Raw genomic sequence first — 22,607 nt, 5'->3', positions numbered from 1 at the left:
AATGGACAGAAATGCCAATAATGTGGGTTTAATTCTTGCACTGGCTGAGGTTACAGTGAAGGAATTTCCTTCTCGACATTTCTCCTCATGTGAGGCATGGTGAATTCTCAGTTAAAAACTACCAACAGTCATGCTTCTAATGACAGAGCAGCTCAAAATGGTCTGGAAGGACTATGATTGTTGCACGTTTGATCAGAGGAAGTACCTCAGTTTGACACTTCCTCATCTATTTAAATATTCAGTCTTTGCTCATCAATGTCAAGTAAGTTGATATTGAAGAACGGTCTAACAAAAAGTGTGTTCTAATATAACAGTGGAGGAAATACTGAAAATTGATCTCCTTATTCTATTCCAATAACTATATTGAAACTAAACAACTTTGCCTTGAATTCCACTGTGCACAGTAGTAGTGGATGCATTAAACTCAATTTATATTCGACAAATTAGCACCCAAGAAAAGATTTAATGCCCACACATTAATTATCTGGATGGCAATACTCAAAAAAAACTTGTTTAATTTCAACATCAAAAGAACACCATCTACTGTACTAACATACTTTTTTAAAGTCCCAAACCAACTAACCTTATAACCTCTCAAGTAAGATGACAGACTGTTCCTTTTTTTCATTGAATAGAGCTTTCTACAAGTATGTTTTAAGTTTGCCAACACTGATTTCACAAGAAATATTCAAAACCAGCAGAGAAGGCGACCATCTAACTGGGCTGTATTCCGAACCAGATGTGCTAACAGAAGTATCTGCAAGAACAAATTAAGACCACCCAATCCGTGGCTTGGAGAGGGTGGATGCTAGGAAATTGTTTCCGTTAGGCGAGGAGACTAGGACCCGTGGACACAGCCTTAGAATTAGAGGGGGTAAATTCAGAACAGAAATGCAGAGACATTTCTTCAGCCAGAGAGTGGTGGGCCTGTGGAATTCATTGCCACAGAGTGCAGTGGAGACTGGGACGCTAAATGTCTTCAAGGCAGAAATTGATAAATTCTTGATGTCACAAGGAATTAAGGGCTTTGGGGAGAATGTGGGTAAGTGGAGTTGAAATGCCCATCAGCCATGATTGAATGGCGGAGTGGACTCGATGGGCCGAATGGCCTTACTTCCGCTCCTATGTCTTATGGTCTTATGAGTTGGTATCGCTCTGGCACAGTGTAACTTCTGCACAGTATCAACTACTCCAGCAGCCCCACCACACCATCTTTCAGCCATATAATCTCCAGCAGGACGCAAAAGCAGAGAGAAAATGCAATATGATGGACGTGAAGGACATTGCGGCTAGCCCAGTGCATCAATCAAAGTGCTTTACATGTCAAGCTTCACATTTCACCTGATATAAATATAGCATTCTAACAAGAAATCTACGTTTATGCATTTGGGTCAACACTCTTTTGAATCTATAGATTAGTGTTGGTGAATGAGTTAAACTGAATGACAGCAATTTTACTATCAACCACTTTCTTATTTTGAAAATGAATGTATATTTTTATACTTGACATAATCAATGCAGTAGAGTCGGATTAGTTGCAGTGAAACTTGACTCTTTATCTAATATAATGTCCCCTGCCTGTAGGTAAAGCATGCCAAGTTAAATAGGACCTTGCTTTGATTATTTCTGCAGCAGCTGTGAAACTCTCTTTATTAAGTTATTTCCATACAAATTGAACCAACCACAACAATCACAGTCAGACTACATTGATTCACATGCAGTGATGTTCTTCTTATTGACCCACACAGTGACCCACTCTAATCAATGTATTGTTATCCTCTCAAAAGTAAACAGGTAACACTGCAAGATAACCTTGTTAACACTTCCACATCTGCAATATGACCCTTTTTCACACCTGAAGCAGTCAGGTGTGCAACTCTAAGGAAGCTAATTTTATTTTCAGTTCAGAATTGGTTTTGTACATCAGAGATTTAAGTGAGACTGGGTTAACTGGAGGGATTGTAGAGGGCAGGGAAGCAGGAGAAAGGCAGGAGGTGGGCGATAACAAGCATCGAGAATGATGCTCCAGGCATTATGAACCTGAGACAGGCTTGATGAATGAGCATTGATGTCGCTCTGGAATAGTACAATTTCTGCACAGTATCAAAAACTCCAGGAACCCCAGCACTCCAACTTAGAGCCATATCATTTTGATCTGCTCTTTTTATTCAGTTTATCTGTAGAACTCTATGCAGCGAGTGGGACAAATTGGCGATGAGATCAGATTGAGCATCATTAGACTATGCACTTTGGATTGATTTGTGTTGAAGTACATCTCTGGAGTAGTTGTTTGGCACAGTGTTGAATCTCAGATGCAAACAATACTTTGTACCTAAGATGGTGCCATGTGGGTCGCTATTGTAAATCTTTCACTGTACGCCTGTACTTGAGTACACATGACAATAAAACTTAAGTCTGTTTCTAATTCTAATGCTTCCAAAACACTATTTTTCTAATCATTTGTAAAGTCATGGCCCTTAAATGGCAAAATAACCATATTGATTTTTATTGTGTATAGACCAACAATAATCCAATCTTTCAAAATCTCAGTCTGATCTACTAAACTTGAAAAAGCAGAAAAATAAGCATGTGAAGCAATATGGTGTTATTCAAGGAAAGAGAGATTTAAATAATCAGATACGCGCACACTGAAGATTAATTTGTTTGAATGTGCAAGGACTTGACTCACAAAATTGGTCTTTAAAGTTCAAGGCACTTTTCCTTTATTGGAGTCATTAAGCCTTATCTTGCACTGTGCACAGCTTTGGTGAAGCCTTTTCTGAATGCACTGAAAGCAAACACTTAGTGAAGACGAATGACTCTTATGGACACAGTTCAGGCATGTACTGTGGTAATGTTACTTATTAAGATGATGACTCAATGTAAGTTATGGCCACTGTACCATTTACAGTAGAGGTTTGCAATAACAGTTTATTTATCTAAATGGCTGGTTTACAGTGTCTGCAGTCTCTCAACAAGTCTATTCTTTATTTATTTCCACTTCATTGAATATAAGATTTTCTTGCAGTGTTTCTTCCCAAGTTTCTTGGTGAAATATTCACAGTCTAGTTAAAATTAATTAATTTCGTTTATATTTTGTGGGATTTTGCTCTTCAGAAAAATTCAAAATAGCATACTTTAGGATACTTTGAGGACATGAATAATAAAGTTCTGCTATCTGGAGTTCTGTTTGGTGGACTATATTCTGTTGAGAAAAAAAGAGCACGCTGATTCCTTTGGAGGCAAATAACAGATAGTGGATATTATTAGCCTGACTCCCCAGATGGAAAACTGGCTGGCTTGGATTACATGTTCTGGTGAGTTCATACTAACAATATTTAAGGTTCTGAAAAGTCTTACAGACATTGTGTTATCAGAAATACGAATATAGCAGATCATCTACATGTCAACTAGCACTGTTAAGCACCCCTGTCCCAAATCTCATGGCCAACAAAGTACATATGTTTCTTGGGTACCAATGTCACCTTGTATGACTGGTCACCCTTCTCAATGTTAGGAAGAAATGTTGTTGCAACACTTTGCTAAAGTGCTAAACTTAGATGGACAAAAATCATAGTAAGGTGGGATTAAATATCTTGAGTTTCAATTGGAAAGTTCCAAATACAAAACAACATCATTAAAACTGCTGTGCAAACTTCTCTTGGGATTCAAGCCTAGCATACAGTGTACTACTTGCTGTAGGAGAGACAGAATTTGCAGAACCTTGGATGTCAGAGCCATGACTTTCATTCTCGGTTCTGGTACATAGAGGCGGAAGGATTCCCAGTCCTTGCACTCCTTCACCCTGGTGGGGGAGCTGATTGGGGATCGTTAGGGTTCGGGTGGCAATTGGATTGGAATTCTGATAGGACAATCCCAGGAACAGCTGTCGAGGCTATCAGTTTCTGAGGTAGATTAGGTGTAAAGCCTCTCTTAGGTCCCAACATTATGTCCAAAATTTAAAATGAAAGAATAAAATATAAAACATTCCTCCAGTACCTCACTTCTCACACATCTGTCTTTCTCCTGATTCTCACATTGTTTCCGTCCCTAATCCATGCAACCTAAAATCCCTCACCATCCTCATGGCTCCTCATACGCTCAATTCAATTTAATACTTGCACCCATGACTCTTGCCCCCTTCACCACTATGAAAACCTATTTAGCATCCATATGTCCCACACATATGGGAGAAAAAGAAAGTTCTACTATCTAGAGTTCTGTTTTGCAGACTACACTCTGTTGAGGAAAGAAAAAGCACATTGATTCTTAAAAACACCTTTTAATGAGTCTTGACTGGTTTGGCTTTACTTGCCAGGACTTTTTTTAACTGATCTGATGGCTCCAAGGGACTTAAGCACCTTTCGTTCACCATCATTTCTATAGTTAATAATTCCAAAACGCACCAAAAGGTACCTGAGAAGCCTACATTCCCAAAGATCACCTGACCCTTCATCCCCAAAGTGTCCTGGGACCACACCCTCATTTCTCCAAAGGGAGTGGGCCTGTCTTTCCAAAAGAAATGCACTATGCCCAGATCTCCTGTGACCTGGTCTGCTCTGTGGTGTCTCCAGGTGACATACAGTTGGGTTACAGTTGTGATTTAAATAGAGTAAGCTGGTCATTTGTACAGTCAACTGCCTCTGGGAGCAGAGTAGGCATGAAGCCTATTTCAATTTCATTTCTGCCTCTGCAGAATTGGAAAGTGCCATGCTTCAGGGTGGGACTTGTGATTTTGAGGCCATTTCTTGCAGGTTGGAGAAGCTGTCTATCCTGGTGGATAACTAGGCCCAAATATCATTTCATGAACCAAAACTCTTCTAGTTTTGCTCTGAGAAGACAGGGTGGCAACAAGTGGCACCCAATGCCCATCCAGAAAAAGGTCAGAATCCAGGAAAACCAAAATTTCTGCCCCCACCCCCAGCAAACCAGGTTTTGCTGTCCCAACTACACACTCAGATGACATGGTATGTATTAGCACTCGTAGCAATTTAACAGTTCCATTTGTGCTTCACTGTAATTCTGTCTGACCATGACAGAACTGGGTTACAATCAATGGTTTCTAGTTTGAAAGCAAATGCTATGATGGATCCAGAGGACATTGTACATGAGACGGGTTCACTGCAGCCCACAAGAAGACACAATACTATCTGGCCTCATTGGAACTTTAATTATCTCACTTCAGTTTAGAAATGATTATCACACTTTCTGAGTGGCTGCTGTCACAAGAAAAATGTTCAATTGTTTCTGTTTGGATAAAGTGTCGTTTGGTGAAAATCCTGGAACATATGCCCTTCAACAGGTTCAATTGAGGTTGGACAATAAATGTTTTCTGAACCAAGAATAACCACATTCCATGTTTCTAGACATTGACAAGTTCTTTTAAGTTCTACAAACTTTCTGTTTTTTTTGCTTTTGTAATTTACATCTCATCAGTTTACTCATGGGAAATGAAGCATATATTGAAACAATTTCAGTCAAGATCAATTTCTAAAAGCTTTCATCAATTACCTTTCTTTTAGTCATTTTTAAAAAATTTTATTCATTCACAGGACATGGGCATTGTCTGCAAGACCAGCATTTATTGTCCATCCCTAATTGTCCAGAGGGTGGTTAAGAGTCAAAAACACTGTATATCTGGAGCCATGTGTAGGCCAGACCAGGTAAGGATAGCACACAGTCACCTTCCCTAAAGGACATTGGTGAAGCAGATGGGTTTTTCCAACAATTGACAATGGTTTACGATCATATCAAACCCTTAATTCCAGATTTTTAATTGGATTTAAATTCCACATCAGCCATGTGAGAATTCAAACCCAGGTTCCCAAAACATTACCTAGGCCTCAGGATTAATAAGCTATCAATAAGAAATATCACTACGTCATTGCCTCCCCACCTTTTTGAAACTTTATACCAGGTGAAAACTATGCACTATTGTGATATGGTTCGCTCCTTCCAGAAACAACCCCAGGAATATTTTGGAAGTAGAAAACTGTTCTAACGCCAAAACTGATCATTACAGTCAACAAAGCCAAGTTATTTTGTAATATTCCACCAGCTGACATCAAATTATTTTAGCTATAGGACACACACTGTGGATCATGGGAAAAAATATAGAGGCTCAAAAGTAGCTCACCTTCTGTAGACACTTGCTAGGATTGACAAATTTTGATTGATAAACATGTAGTGTACTAATTGAAATATTACAAACTACACTTTCTTCTCTATCTCTCTCTTTGGTATCTTGGCTGCTCTACACCTGACATAATAAAAGTCAGCACATTTCAATTTGAGGTCACGAAAGATGCTACATTAAGGGAAGGTACTTTATTTTCTCTTCACAATCTAATCTTTTTTCTATTTCTTCCATCCTATCTCCCTTTAGCACATGATCTATTGTATAGGTAATTGTATATAATAACATTTTGAACTGAATTCCTATATAAGATGTTGGTTGTATGAAGCAAACTGCTGCTCTAAGCAAGAAAGATTTAATTTTTTTAGAATTATTTATTTCCAGTTTCCAGAAGTTACAGTATTTAGTTGATTTGTTGTTTAATTAATACCACTCCTCATCTAGAAATGCCCAATTTGAAGAATTTCTGGCTTTCAGTTTGTTTCTTCTATCTTGTTCACTTTCACTTCTCTCTCTGATCTTGTGCGTATGGTATGTAACGAACTCTATCTGATTGAAAACTCATAGACCTGAAACACCATCAGCTCTGCTTCTCCCTTCACAGATACCGCTTGATCTGCTTAGTATTTTCTGTTTCCTTTGTACTGTGAATTCCATTAATTGTTGCTTTGTTGTAGTAATTTGTATTTTCCAATATGTTGGTCCTGACATTTCTAAGGACCAAACGTCCACAAACAAAGAGGGGATTCATGTTTTGGGAGGTTGAAAACTTGAGCCTAGGATATTTTTGACACTTCTTTATCATTCATTCATGGGATGTGGATGTCATTGGCTGGACCAACATTAATAGCCCATCCCTAGTTTGTCCTTGAGAAAGAGATGGCGAGCTGCCTTCCTGAATCTTTGTAGTCCACTTAGCGTAGGTTAGGAAGGAAATTCCAGAATTTTGTCCCAGTGCTAGTGAAGGAAAAGAATAGCCCCAGTTATTATTATGTCACACCACTGATAAGATAATCAGTGAAGGTACTAAACTCCTCGAGAGTAAAACCATCCTACTGAAGAAATTGATAGAATGGGATCAGTTACCTGTTCAACACACTGTCTCATTGTACTGCTCATTGTCATCCACAGAAAGCAGAATTGGGCAGTCTGCAAAATGACCACCCAACCTGATTCTGTCAGTATCCTGCTAAGATTAAAATTACTTTCTAAGTAATTGCGTGTTCTTTTGATCTTTTTATATCACCATCACAAACAGAATAGAACAATTAAAAAGAGATATTTCTGGCTCCATCTTTGGCCCAGTAAGTATTCACACTAATCCATTCAGGCTCAAGGCTCTCAGATTTAATCCTGTCTTCTGCTAAACTGTCAGCTCTCAGCTGAGGTGCAACTGACCTCAAAGCCTTTTGATGAAGGAGGGTTTATGGAGAAATCAGCAGAGGTTTTTGTTCTGAATTGCAATACAGTGATCACTGTGGATATTGGATAATAACACACTATAGGCTGTGATTATTCTGAGTCGAGAGTGTGGTGCTGGAAAAGCACAGCAGGTCAGGCAGCATCCGAGGAGCAGTAGAATCGCCGTTTCAGGTAAAAGCCCTTCATCAGGAATGTAATGATTCTGAGGTTGACCCTGAGGCTTATTCTTACTTTCTGGGATTTCACATGTGAAGAATGAGCTATGTGGATGACACTGAAACCTAAGGGACTGCATGTCCAGCCAAGGTCACCAGCGATAGGCATGAAAGACAATATTGATTGAAGAAGAAGGAATTTTAAACCCCAACTGACATGCAAACTCACAAACAAACTGAGTAATTAACCTCTTTGGCATGTTTTCTATCACCACTTACTCCTGACAAGTCCACTGGCGACTCCAGGGATCCCTTGAAGTTCAGTGACGTTATTGTTCTCAAAGTATTCATCACACGTGGCGTTGATAAAACTTGATGTACAGAAGAGCCGCCAAAGCTGGGTGGTCACTGTTTCATTGGCCACAGTCATTACCTTAGCACACACATCAAAACTGTGCCGTGACAATGTCCTGTTCCCTAGAATACAGACACTGAAAACAGAGATAACATCCTGTTAATTATAAACCTCATAACATGAAGCAACTTCAATTACACACTGGCAGAACCACTTACTGTGGTATTCCTCCTCAGAAATCTATTATAATGTGTTAGCAGATCTCCTTGGTGTTGCTCATTTTAAAAGGTGATGATATAATATATTATTATGCAACTCATTCTGAAGCTAAGGCTGGCTATACTTCAGCTGGGTGAAAGTGAGGACTGCTGATGCTGGGTAATAGAGTTGAGAATATGGTGCTGGGAATGCACAGCAGGTCAGGCCACAACCGAGGAGCAGTAGAGTCGATGTTTCGGCCTCATTCCTGGTGAAGGCTTTTTGCCCGAAAGATCGACTCTCCTGCTATTCAGATGCTGCCTGACCTGCTGTGCTGTTCCAGCACCACACTCTATACTTTGGTTGATCTATTCTTTCACTCACAATATTTAATCCTGAGTAAAAGTAAGATGGTAGCAAATATGTGGCTTTTTCCTCAGTGAGGACACTCTGCAGAGAGGCAAACACTTGCACAGTTGCAGCTCTGGGTCAGAAGCTAAAGTGACATCTTCTTAAATTTTGCACTTTTCACAGGTTTCACTCTGGACGTGTGATGTATAGAAAAGGTTTTGGTGAGGTAAGCACTGGACAAATAGGGAGTTAGCTACTCTGATTAGCAGCAATTGTAATACTAGGTTACTACCATGTAATAATGTCTGTATGGTCTCTTCATTGCCCTACACACTATGTTGTTCCAATGTACTTCAATTTTACTTTTTCTACTCACTTTAAGAAATTCAATTTTTGGTCATATTCCAGAGCTTGTAGTTTTTTAAAAAGTATTCTGAGCCTTTTGTCGATCTAATCTTGTCCCTGACCGAATCCTGCCCTGACTTCATCTTGCTCCTTATCTATCTCATCCCTGATCTAATCCTGATCTGTAACCTGAGGCTATCTTCATCTAACCATCTTTGGAAATCCCAATAACATAGCAGAGAAAGCCTGTGTAAATTTACCTTAATCAAAATAACTACTTGAGATTTGGAAAAACATTGTTAATATTTTAACATCAGTTTGATATCGGTTAAACTCCCCACTCTCATCTTTTGATTTAATCCATAGCTCCAACCAACAGTATATTGAGTCATTGGTAACTTCCAATGCTAGAAAATCATATGAACAGAGTTATCATTTGAGAAGCAAGTAAAAGCATTGCAGTGAGTAAGCTGCTTCAATCTGTCTTAGTATCCGTAATATCACTTTAAATAATTGCACATTCATTTTTGATGAACCAGCAGTACATTACTCCACTTATTCCTCTTCTGTGAACATTACATTAACTTACCTCCCAGGCTCTCGTAGCAGATCCCTACCTCTGAGCTTGGAAGCCTGGCTTAAAGTTTCACCTCCTCCAGATATGTGACATAACATATTTGAACATGTTGATTAAAAATAACTATAAAATTACCTCAAGCATAGAATTAGGTAATTTGTCTCCCCCAGTATTTACACAGTACATGAACTGCTTTCAACCTTACTTCTCCTAATTCTATCACTTGTATTTTCACCCTCATATGTTTATCGAGTTTTGGCTTAAATGATAATTGTCTCAATTAATCCAAAACATAGAACAGTTCTGTATTACAATCAATTTCTAGATGATGTTGTTCAGGCAAAATTCCTTATTGGATTTTTTTTGCAACTACTTTATATCCATGAATTCTTGGCCCTGCTATTCTCAACTTTGCTGTATTTCATAGAAATAAGTAGACTGATGAATGATCATTATTGTGTGAGTGAACACTAACAAAAAGTCCCAAGGTTGGATAATAATCCTGCAGGAAGTATGGGTTGAAGTTTTGATCCCTTGTCAGTTTTAGGGATGGAGCTGGAAAGTTATGAAGCCAGTGGGCACTATGGATTCCCTATCCTGTTCCAGACATTGTTTTTTTTAGTTGAAGCAGATTCATAGCTAGGGAAGACCCCTTGCCTTTACAAGGTAGTGACAGTGGTGTTGGTGAGGTGAAAGGGTGCAGGGGTTTGGGGTGACATAGAGTTTGGTATTGAGGGTAACTGCAGAATACGTTTAATGCTATAATCCACGTTTCTGGTATAAACACTTGCAATTCAAATCTGCTGATGGAAGCTTTCTTTGAAATCCTATTGTAAACGAGTGCTTTGTAGCCATTCTTACAATAAGACTTACTGTTAAATAGACAGAAGCATTTCTGAGGAGGCTTGTAAGGATTTAAATTGGTGTGTGGTTATAAACTGGAAGGGCAATTTTTATACCAAGGAAATGAAGCAAAACAAGTGATGTGTGAATCACATCAACGTCAAGCCTAAATTAGAAAGCAGATTCAGTAATCATTTTCAGCCCTTATTCTCTCATCCAGTTCACAGTCTTGACTCGTATTGATTAACAGCACTTTTGGCAATTAAATATTTGTGGTTGTGATGCCAATCAAGCTGGCTGCTTTGTCCTGAAAATGGGTTAAGCGTCTTGAGTTTTGTTCAATCTACATTTATCTAGACAAGTGGGGAGTATTCCATCAAACACTGATGCAATCATCAGTGAATATTTCTATTTCTGATCTTATGATGAAGGAAAGGTCATTGATGAATGAGCTGAAAATGTTTGGATATTGCAAACTACTCTGAGGAACGCCTGCAGAGAGATTCTGGAGATGAGATGACTGACCTGCGAGCATCAGAACCATTTCTGTGCCAGGAATGATTGCAGTCAGAAGAGAGCTTGCCTATAGAATCCCATTGATTCTTTTTTTTTACTGTGGTTCCCTGTTGCCACACTTGGTCAAATATGGGTTTGATGTCAAAGTCAGTCTCTCTCACCTCACCTTTGGAATTCAGTTCTTTTGTCAATGTTTGAACCTCAGCTGTAAAGAAATCAGGAGCTGAATGGTTCTGGTGGAACCCATATTGGACATCACTGAACACGCTATTGCTGAGCGGATACCTGTACTGCTCGATAGTACTGTTGGTGACACCTTCCATCAATTTACTGATGACTGAAAATAGAACGATGGGTACGTAATTGGCCAGGTTGGAATTGTCCTGGTTTTTGTGCACAGGGTATGTGTGGGCAATTTTCCTAATTGATGGGTATATTCCAATGTTGTAGCTACACTTGAATAGCCTAGCGCAGAGTCTGGAGCATACATCTTCAGTACCATCAATGGAATGGTGTCATGGCCCATGGCCTTTGCATTATCCAGTTCTGTCAGCCATATCTTAATATCTAATACAGTGAATCAAATTGGTGGAAGACTGGCATCTAAGATGCTTGGGTCGCCGTAAGAGGCTTGGAGGTTAGACCTCAGCTGAAAAGTACAAAAGAGGTTTACATCAATGTTCCAAACGATGACAAACTTCAGTTGTGAAAATAGATTGAAGAAGATGGTTGAAGAAGAAGGAGTGTTGCTGAACAAAGAGACCTAGGAGTGCAGCTGCATAGTTTCTTGAAAGTGGAGTTGCAGATAGACATGGTGGTGAAGAAAGTGTGTCTTCATTGGTCAGTGCATTGAGTATAAGAGTTGGGACATTATGTTACAGCTGTACAGGACATTGATTAGGCTAGGAGAAAGTGAGGACTTCTTTTTTTGGTCTCAATTCTGGTCTCCCTGCTATAGGAAAGATGTTGTTAAACTTGAAAGGGTTCATAAAAGATTTAGAAGAATGTTGCCTGAGTTGGAGGGTTTGAGCGTTTGGGAGAGACTGAATAGGTTGGGGCTTTTTTCCCTGGAGTATTGGAGACTGAGGGCATTACCTTATGGAGGTTTATAAAATCCCAAGGGATATGGAAAGGCTGAATAGCCAATGTCATTTCCCCAGGGTAGAGGAGTCCAAAACTATAGGTTTTAAGGTGAGAACGGAAAGTTTTAAAAGGGAACTGAGAGGCAGCCTTTTCAAGCAGAGAGTGGTGCATGTATGGAACAAGCTGCCAGAGGAGGAGGTGGAGGCTGGTACAATTACATTAGACAGGCATCTGGATGGTACATGAATAGGACAGGCTTAGAGAGATATGAGCCAGATGCTGGTAAATGAGACAAGATCAGTTTAGGATATCTGATCGGCATGGAGGAGTTGGACCAAAGGGTCTGTTTCCATGCTGTGTTACTATGAATATAAGTGGAGACTGTTTTCCTTGCACTGGAAAAGACTAAAGGAGAATTGATCGAAGGTTTAAGTGATGAGGAGTCCAGACAGAATAGACCGAGAAATAATTCCCACTTGTTCCCACAGATGATGAATGAGAGGACATAGATTGAAAGTGATTTGCAAAAGTAGTAAAGGTGATGTGAGAAAAAAACGTTTTCATGCACTCAGTGGTTCAAGTCTGGAATGATCTATTGGAATTTGATGGAGTCGGATTCAATTGAAGCATCCAATAGAATATTAGATGATTATGTAAAGATAAAGGATGTGTAATGTCATGAGGAAAATGTGGGAGGATGACAGTAAGTCATGGCATCATCCATAGAGCCAGAACACATACGAATGGATGGCCGTCTCCTGTACAGTGACAACTCTGTGACTCTGTGAAGACTGACCAGGACAAGATAAAAGCAGGTTACTCATGAATAAACTGGTATTGCCAGAAACTTTCATTGCACCAAATTTGAAAGTGCTTCATTAGCTGCACTTTAGAACCTTTTGAAGTTTCAGAAGGTGTCTTCCAAGTCCAAATTATTTTTCTCACTATGAATAATGAATAGTTTGCCAAACTCATGTATTACTATTAGGGGAGGTAATGACACAATGATATTGGCTCTGAACTTGTAATCCCTAACACTCTCAGAACATTGGGTCAAAACTTGAATTCAAATTAATAAGATCTGGAGCAAAAATAAACTGATCCAATAGTAATTATTAAAAGAATAAAAAAAAATCTAGTTCACTAATCTGCCATCCTCATCTGGTCTGGTCTACATGTGACTCCACATAGTAATGGAGTTGACTCTTAGTTGGCTTTAGAAATCACTCAGTTCAGGGAAATTAGGGAAATCTTAGTCTTGTCAGCTGTGCCCCCATTCCATGACAGAAAGAAAGAAAAAGTCATTTCTTAACTTCAGGCATCAGTAGATGCACAGTATAACAGAGGGATCTGGAAGTTGCTGTTGGTAATTTTACATTTCTCCAGGAAGTGCACCATTGAGACACACTCAAGCTGCAATCAACAGGAGTCAATTGAATTGTTGGAAGATTCCCCTCTTCAACTGTGAGTTAAAACAAACTTTTTAGAACTAACAACCTTTTGAATGAGATATAATGGGTTTTCAATAGTGGACCAACTTCATATTTAGTGCTGAGCAGCAGATTTCACAACAAATACCAAGGAAGAAGAACATTTGGTCATGACCAGAACTCATCAGTTTAGGCTGTACCCATTGACACATTAACATGCTTTTGTTGAATTCAATTGCCAAATCCATCTTCCTGAAGTGTTCTTGGATGGTCTCACTTGTACTGAGTGAGTCTGGGATTTTTCTCAATTTTTACTGGCCAGAAGCTGAATTGTAGTCCTTCACTGATACAAGATTTTTCAGAAGTTGAGAAAGTGGCTAAATAATGTAGTACCCAGCAATTGTTAAGGCTATGATCTTTCATTTTGCTGTAACTTTTCAATATTTTCCATTTCCTCTCTAGATTATGACACTTAGAAATTTTTCTTGAACCTGTCTTTCGACTGAGATTACCTAGCTGTGAACAGGGTAGATAATATAGCTGACTGAATGAGGTTGAATTAAAGTCCAACCAATTTCAATTGATATGGAACCCAACCGGTATCATGATTGCTGGGCTATTGCTATTAAATGTTGTATTGCCACCGTGTGGTATTATACTTACGGGAAGTTTGGTGGATCAATTGCAGATTTGATTACTCCAGCATATATGGAAAGAATGGACAAGATGACACAGGCCAGGAACACCAGAGCAAACTTGTTGACGTATTTGACTCCTACAAAGACTACAAGAGCCATGAAGGTGAGGACACATGTTCCATACACGCGCATGTTATTCAACATGGCTGCTGCCTCCTGACTGGCTTCCTCTGCGTGGAAAATTGCCATGCTGGGCAAAATGTAGGTCTGCAAAAAGTACAGGAATTACAGAACTTTTGTAAACAAATGTAGCCACCCTTGTTTCTAAGTGTTTTACCCACTTAGATTCTTCCCAACATGGTGAACAATCCTGATAATTATATAACCATCATGCTATTGTCTTTTCAGTCAACACTATTAGTCAAATATAACATTCACTCCAACATTTAGGTTAGAATTAAATGTATGGTGGATAAATAGAAGATAATATGCTGCTGTTATCATGATTTAATAGCTGAATATTGTAAAATTTACATTTTATGCAACTGAAGGAATTTTTAAACATTTTGCAGAAAGGAAAACAAAGGAACATTCAACTCCTCGAGTCTCTTTCTCCATTCAATGGTATTATGGCTGATCTACAGCTCAGCTTCATGTACTCACCTCAGCTCCATACCTGTTTGACATTAATATGAACTTAATGAAATTGTAGCAACTTTAATCCCTACAGTTCCAATTATCCCAGCATCCACATGCCTCCTTGGAGAAAAGAAAAATCAGATTTCTGCTGTCCTCTGTGAAAAGAGTATACATTTTCCTGTTCCACCATACTGCTGATCCTGCTTGTAACTTAATACTGAGCCACGATCAATCCTGGAATCTTTCTTTTGTGAATGACTTAACATGACATTGGACAGTAGACTTACCAACTGAACTACTTTGTAAGGCAGGTGAAAGATTTTTAATGCTTTAAATCAGTCAGCTTCAACATCCTTCAGGAATCAAAGCATTGTTGGTCCGTTTGGGGATAATGCTTTTTTAGGTACTTTATGCTTTTTTATATTTACACCATGCGACATGGACATCGCTGATTGCCAGCATTTATTGCCTGTCCCTAGTTGTCCTTGAGAAGCTGCCTTCTTGAACCACTTCAGTCCATGTACTGTGCGTAGACCCACCATGCCCTTAGGGAGGGCACAAGAGAACTTTGACCCACCCTTTGACAGTGAAGGAACGGTAACATATTTCCAAGTCAGGGTGGTGAGTGGTTTTGACATGAACTTGTGGGTGTTTTGGCAGTGGAGTGACTAAATGCTTGAGGATGCAGAGGCAATCAACTGGGCTTCTTGGCCTGGATTATGTCAAGCTTCTTGAATATTGTTGGAACTGCATCGGTCCAGGCAAGTAAGGAATATTTCATCTTACGCCTTGTACTTAGTGAACAGGGGGTTCAAGAGGCAAGTTATTCATTGTAGTATTCCTAGACTTTGATATGGTCTTGCAGCTACTCTATTTATATGGTGAGTTGAGTTTCTGGTCAATGGTGACCCCCAGGATGGTGATAGTGATCTGATTTTAAGAGTTTTCTGAACAGAAATCAATTATGACTCAGAGATTTTCATTCTTGACCATCTCTAGTAAAAAGAAGCATTTTTAAAATGTTGAAAAGGCAGATTCTTTATGTACTGGACATAAGATATCTAATAAATGCTATAGGAATCTGCTTGCCTTCATTTTGCAATTGTCTGCTGCACTATCCAGATTTAGGCCAACACATTTAGGCAAAGGGTAGGTACTGGATGACATGTGCTAGGTGCTGGCCATATGATTGCTGATTTCTTCTGTACAACCCATTTGTGCAGTATCGGTACAGTGAAGGCCATAGGTTAGGGCAGGCTATTGGCATGCTGTGGCAATGCTTCATTGTTGAGATCACTCTGGAAGACCCCACAGCAGTTGGAAGAGTGGCCACAACACTTGTGCTGGGTTGTTACATCCTTTACAAGTTCATTATCACAAAGTGATAGCCCTGGTCACCAACCCTATGGTGAGCAATTGAGGAGTGAGTCGAGAAGCAGGAATGGAGGAGGCCAATGACACAGTTGCTTCCTGAGCTATCTGAATGTGAAGAATTCATTCAAGGGTGATAACATTAACCATAAGGCCATTTCCACATTCACTAACAGTCTCATATCTTTCATTTTCTCTGCCACTGACCATTACAGTATCAGCCTGGCCACAGTGCAAAACTAAAAGCCATTACAAAATCAACATTCAAATCAAATCTATAAATCAAATAATTTCATGTTGCCTCATCAGTTATTCTTGTATCTGTCTCAGTGTTCCCTTGCCTGTCCTAGTGCTCCAATCCAACGCCTGGCCCAATGCCCCATGCTGATTTTCAACTGGGGATATTGCAGGTGGCCTTGGAGAATATTCATGAATGTTTTCTGTTCTCAAAAGTAAGATGTGAATTTTAAGATAATGCTTTGGCCAGAAAAGTGATGACATACTTATCGAAGGACATTAATGAGAAGTATTGAAGAATTGAAGCCTAATTCAGAATTATTGCATTTTGATGGAAGCAGTCTGGCAGAAATCCAACATCTCTTGGTGGAGTGGCCATGATGGGAGGACAACTGAGGAAGGAAAATTGCTTTGTACTTCATGGAAACACTACCCTGAGGCAGCAACTCAATCAGTTAGAGCACCAAGTGCGAGGGACCTGTGTACAATGGTGCCTTCAGTTATGATGACAACATGGTGCCCTTGCAAGACGTCAGTCTAATGTGCTCCTCAGCACATAGAATTTGGGTAGGTTCCACTTGTGCTGCAATGGAAGCTGAGAAATTCCATCAGATGCTAAGTGATGACTTGGCGCACAAGTGTACTGATGGATTTAGCCATTGTTTTCATGCTGAAAGCAGATGCTACAAAAACTTTGCAAAACCTAGCGAAGTTGACAGCACAGAATCAGATAAGTTAATTGTTGTTTTAAGTCTGTCCAAGAGAAAGGCTGCAGTAGTGAGTATAGTGGATTCTTTCTTGATTATGTGTTTTTGGAGATAAGTCTCTTGATTAAACTTAAAATATAAGCCATAACTATTAATTTAACCTGGGGCAGTGTTTGTAGAGGAATAAGACGGTATTATTTTCTGGTTCTGTGGATTGTGAAGGAGCAAAAATGGCCTTTGCAGTGATATGTACTTCTTGTCAGATGTGGGAGTTTAAAGAGAGTTTAAGGGTTACTGCGGATTATATCTGCCATAAATGCGTTGGATGCAAACCTTATCAGATCGAGTAGATCGGTTGAAGAGACAGATAGAAGCGATGAGGAATTTGCAACAGCAACAGTATGTGATGGATGGCAGTTATAGGAAGGGGGGAAAGTCTCAGATACAGTCACATAGAACATAGAACAGAGAACAGTACTGCACAGAACAGGCCCTTCAGCCCACGATGTTGTGCCGACCATTGATCCTCATGTATGCATCCTCAAATTTCTGTGACCATATGCATGTCCAGCAGTCTCTTAAATGTCCCCAATGACCTTGCTTCCACAACTGCTGCTGGCAACGCATTCCATGCTCTCACAACTCTTTGTGTAAAGAACCCGCCTCTGACATCCCCTCTATACTTTCCTCCAACCAGCTTAAAACTATGACCCCTCGTGTTAGCCATTTTTGCCCTGGGAAATAGTCTCTGGCTATCGACTCTATCTATGCCTCTCATTATCTTGTATACCTCAATTAGGTCCCCTCTCCTCCTCCTTTTCTCCATGAAAACAATCCGAGCTCAGTCAACCTCTCTTCATAAGATAAGCCCTCCAGTCCAGGCAGCATCCTGGTAAACCTCCTCTGAGCACCCTCCAAAGCATCCACATCTTTCCTATAGTAGGGCGACCAGAACTGGACGCAGTATTCCAAGTGGGTCTAATCAAAGTTTTATAGAGCTGCAACAAGATCTCACGACTCTTAAACTCAATCCCCCTGTTAATGAAAGCCAAAACACCATATGCTTTCTTCACAACCCTGTCCACTTGGATGGCCATTTTAAGGGATCTATGTACCTGCAACCCAAGATCCCTCTGTTCCTCCACACTGCCAAGAATCCTATCCTTAATCCTGTACTCAGCTTTCAAATTCGACTTTCCAAAATGCATCACCTTGCATTTATCCAGGTTGAACTCCATCTGCCACCTCTCAGCCCATCTCTGCATCCTGTCAATGTCCCGCTGCAGCCTACAACAGCCCTCTATACTGTCAACGACACCTCCGACCTTTGTGTCATCTGCAAACTTGCTGATCCATCCTTCAATCCCCTCATCCAAGTCATTAATAAAAATTACAAACAGTAGAGGCCCAAGGACAGAGCCCTGTGGAACACCACTCACTACTGACTTCCAGGCAGAATATTTTCCTTCTACTACCACTCGCTGTCTTCTGTTGGCCAGCCAATTCTGTATCCAGACAGCTAAGTTCCCCTGTATCCCATTCCTCCTGACCTTCTGAATGTGCCTACCACGGGGAACCTTATCAAATGCCTTGCTGAAGTCCATATACACCACATCCACAGCTCAACCCTCATCAACTTTTCTAGTCACATCCTCAAAGAACTCGATAAGGTTTGTGAGGCATGACCTGCCCCTCACAAACCTGTGTTGACTGTGTTTAATCAAGCCATGGTCTTCCAGATGGTCATAAAGCCTATCCCTCAGAATCCTTTCTAACACCTTGCAGATGACAGACGTGAGACTGACTGGTCTGTAATTGCTGGGGATTTCTCTATTTCCTTTCTTGAAGAGAGGAATTACATTTGCCTCTCTCCAGGTACGACTCCAGTGGAGAGAGAGGATGCAAAGATCTTCACAAGTGGTGAAGCAATTGCATTTCTCATTTCCCAAAGCAGCCGAAGACAAATCTGGTCCGGGTCTGGCGACTTTTCAATCTTAATGTTTGACAAAATTTTCAGCACATCAGCTTCCTCTATCTCTATCCATTCCAGCATGCACACCTGCTCTTCAAAGGTTTCATTCACTACAAAGTTTGTTTCTTTCGTAAAGACAGAAGCAGAAAAATCATTTAGGGCTTCCCCTACCTCCTCAGACTCCACACACAAGTTCCCTATGCTATCCCTGATTGGCCCTACTCTTTCTTTGACCATTCTCTTATTCCTCACATAAGTGTAAAATGCATTTGTGTTCTCCCTAATCCGTTCTGCCAAGCCCTTCTTGTGACCCCTCCTGGCTCTCCTCAGACCATTTTTGAGCTCCTTCCTCACCTGCCTGTAATCCTCTAGAAGGTAAAAACAATGACTGCAGATGCTGGAAACCAGATTCTGGATCAATGGTGCTGGAAGAGCACAGCAATTCAGGCAGCATCGAGGAGCTTCAGCAAAATCGATGTTTCGGGCAAAAGCCCTTCATCAGGAATAAAGGCGTGGAGAGATAAGCTGGGGGAGGGTGGGGGTGGGGAGAGAGTAGCATAGAGTACAATGGGTGAGTGGGGGAGGAGATGAAGGTGATAGGTCAGGGAGGAGAGGGTGGAGTGGATAGGTGGAAAAGGAGCTAGGCAGGTCGGACAAGTACGGACAAGTCAAGGGGACTGGAAGTTTGAAACTAGGATGAGGTGGGGGAAGGGGAAATGAGGAAGCTGTTGAAGTCCACATTGATGCCCTGGGGTTGAAGTGTTCCGAGGCAGAAGATGAGGCGTTCTTCCTCCAGACGGAATCCTCTAGAGCTGAGCTTGACCCTAGCTTCCTCCACCTTATGCAAGCTACCTTCTTCCTTGTGACAAGAAGCTCCACCGCTCTCGTCATCCAAGGTTCCTTTACCTTATCCCTTCTTGCCTGTCTCAGAGGGACATATTTATTCATCACTCGCAACAACTGTTCCTTAAACAGTCTCCACATGTCTATAGTGCCTTTACCATGGAACAATTGCTCCTAGTCCATGCTTCCTAACTCATGTCTAATTGCATCTTAGTTTCCTCTTCCCCAATTAAATATCCTCCCATTTTGCCTAATCCTCTCCTTCTCCATAGCTATGTAGAATGTGAAGCAGTTGTCGTCACTATCACCAAAATGCTCTCCCACCACAAGATCTGATACATAGATGGGTTAATTCCAGGAACGGTGAGAGAGGTCGGCACCTGGGGCAGGAGTCTTTTGTGGATATACCCATTTCAATCAGGTATGCTGTTTTGGAAAATGGTGATGGATTCTCAGGGGAACATAACATGAACAGCCAAGTTTCTGGTATTGAGACTGGCTGTAATGAAACGAGGGGTATGTCAGCTTCCAGGAGATCAATTGTGTTCGGGGATTCTGTAGTCAGAGGTACAGACAGACGTTTCTGTGGCCAGCAGAGAAAAGGCAGAATGGTGTGTTGTTTCCCTGGTGCCAGGATCAAGGATGTCTCAGAGAGGGTGCAGAATGTTCTCACGGGGGAGAGGGGCCAGCAAGAGGTCATTGTCCACTTGGAACCAATGATATAGGAAGGGAAAAGGTTAAGATTCTGAAGGGATATTATAGAGAGTTAGGCAGAAATTTAAAAAGGAGGTCCTCAAGGGTAGTAATATCTGGATTTCTCCCAGTGCTATGAGCTAGTGAGGGCAGGAGAAGGAGGATAGAGCAGATGAATGCATGGCTGAGGAGCTGGTGTATGGGAGAAGGATTCATATTTTTGGATCACTGGAATCTCTTTTGGGGTAGAAGTGACGTGTACAAGAAGGATGGATTGCACCTAAATGGGAAGGGGACTAATATACTGGCAGGGAAATTTGCTAGAACTGCTTGGGAGGATTTAAACTAGTAAGGTGGGGTGGAGGTGGGGGATGGGACCCAGGGAGATAGTGAGGAAAGAGATCGATCTGAGACGGGTACAGCTGAGAACAGAAGTGAGTCAAACAGTCAGGTCAGGCAGGGACAATGTAGGACTAATAAATTAAACTGCATTTATTTCAATGCAAGGGGCCTAACAGGGAAGACAGATGAACTCAGGGCATGGTTAGGAACATGGGACTGGGATATCATAGCAATTACGGAAACATGACTCAGTGATGGGCTGGACTGGCAGCTTAATGTTCCAGGATTGAAATGCTATAGGAAGGATAGAAAGGGAGGCAAGAGATGAGAGGGAGTGGCATTTTTGATAAGGGATAGCATTACAGCTGTGCTGAGGGAAGATATTCCTGGAAATACATCCAGGGAAGTTATTTGGGTGGAACTGAGAAATAAGAAAGGGATGATCACCTTATTGGGATTGTATTATAGACCCCCCAATAGTCAGAGGGAAATTGAGAAACAAATTTGTAAGGAGATCTCAGCTATCTGTAAGAATAATAGGGTAGTTATGGTAGGGGATTTTAACTTTCCAAACATAGACCGGGACTGCCATAGTGTTAAAGGTTTAGATGGAGAGGAATTTCTTAAGTGTGTACAAGACAATTTTCTGATTCAGTATGTGGATGTACCTACTAGAGAAGGTGCAAAACTTGACCTAGTCTTGGGAAATAAAGCAGGGCAGGTGACTGAGGTGTCAGTGGGGGAGCACTTTGGGGGCCAGCGACCATAATTCTATTAGATTTAAAATAGTGATGGAAAAGGATAGACCAGATCTAAAAGTTGAAGTTCTAAATTGGAGAAAGGCCAATTTTGATGGTATTAGGCTAGAACTTTCGAAAGCTGATTGGAGGCAAATGTTCTCAGGTAAAGGGACGGCTGGAAAATGGGAAGCCTTCAGAAATGAGATAACAAGAATTCAGAGAAAGTATATTCCTGTCAGGGTGAAAGGGAAGGCTGGTAGGTATAGGGAATGCTGGATGACTAAAGAAATTGAGGGTTTGGTGAAGAAAAAGAAGGAAGCATATGTCAGGTATAGACAGGATAGATTGAGTGAATCCTTAGAAGAGTATAAAGAAAGTAGGAGTATACTTAAGAGGGAAATCAGGAGGGCAAAACGGGGACATGAGATAGCTTTGGCAAATAGAATTAAGGAGAATCCAAAGGGTTTTTACAAATATATTCAGGACAAAAGAGTAACTACGGAGAAAATAGGGCCCCTCAAAGATCAGCAAGGCGGCCTTTGTGTGGAGCCATAGAAAATGGGGGAGACACTAAATGAATATTTTGCATCAGTATCTACTGTGGAAAAGGATATGGAAGATATAGACTGTAGGGAAATAGATGGTGACATCTTGCAAAATGTCCATATTACAGAGGAGGTAGTGCTGGATGTCTTGAAACGGTTAAAAGTGGATAAATCCCCATGACCTGATCAGGTGTACCCGAGAACTCTGTGGGAAGCTAGAGAAGTGATTGATGGGCCTCTTGCTGAGATATTCGTATCATCGATAGTCACAGGAGAGGTGCCGGAAGACTGGAGGTTGGCAAAAGTGGTGCCATTGTTGAAGAAGGGCGGTAAGGACAAGCCAGGGAACTATAGACCGGTGAGCCTGACCTCGGTGGTGGGCAAGTTGTTGGAGGGAATCCTGAGGGACAAGACATACATTTATTTGGAAAGGCAAGGACTGATTAGGGATAGTCAACATGGCTATGTG

At 40.8% G+C, this 22,607-nt stretch overlaps 1 protein-coding gene across 4 annotated transcripts in view; it reads right to left on the bottom strand.

The window, feature by feature from the left end:
• LOC122559948 (solute carrier family 12 member 5-like) overlaps window positions 1–22,607 on the bottom strand; it is a 1,091,443-nt gene that overhangs the window by 110,848 nt on the left and 957,988 nt on the right. For all 4 annotated transcript variants that reach the window (XM_087994966.1, XM_087994965.1, XM_087994967.1 and 1 more), the window contains exons 7-8: window positions 14,075–14,316; window positions 7,993–8,204 (exon numbers count right to left, since the gene is read on the bottom strand). In XM_087994966.1, coding sequence (XP_087851092.1) covers window positions 7,993–8,204; window positions 14,075–14,316 — 454 coding nt within the window. The remainder of the gene's footprint in view (window positions 1–7,992; window positions 8,205–14,074; window positions 14,317–22,607) is intronic.

Source organism: Chiloscyllium plagiosum, unplaced genomic scaffold, assembly GCF_037043375.1.
Source record: "Chiloscyllium plagiosum isolate Xiang-an unplaced genomic scaffold, Cpla_swu_hap1 HiC_scaffold_15, whole genome shotgun sequence".
Classification (NCBI taxonomy): Eukaryota; Metazoa; Chordata; class Chondrichthyes; order Orectolobiformes; family Hemiscylliidae; genus Chiloscyllium; species Chiloscyllium plagiosum.
This window is presented reverse-complemented; position numbering and strand designations above follow the sequence as displayed.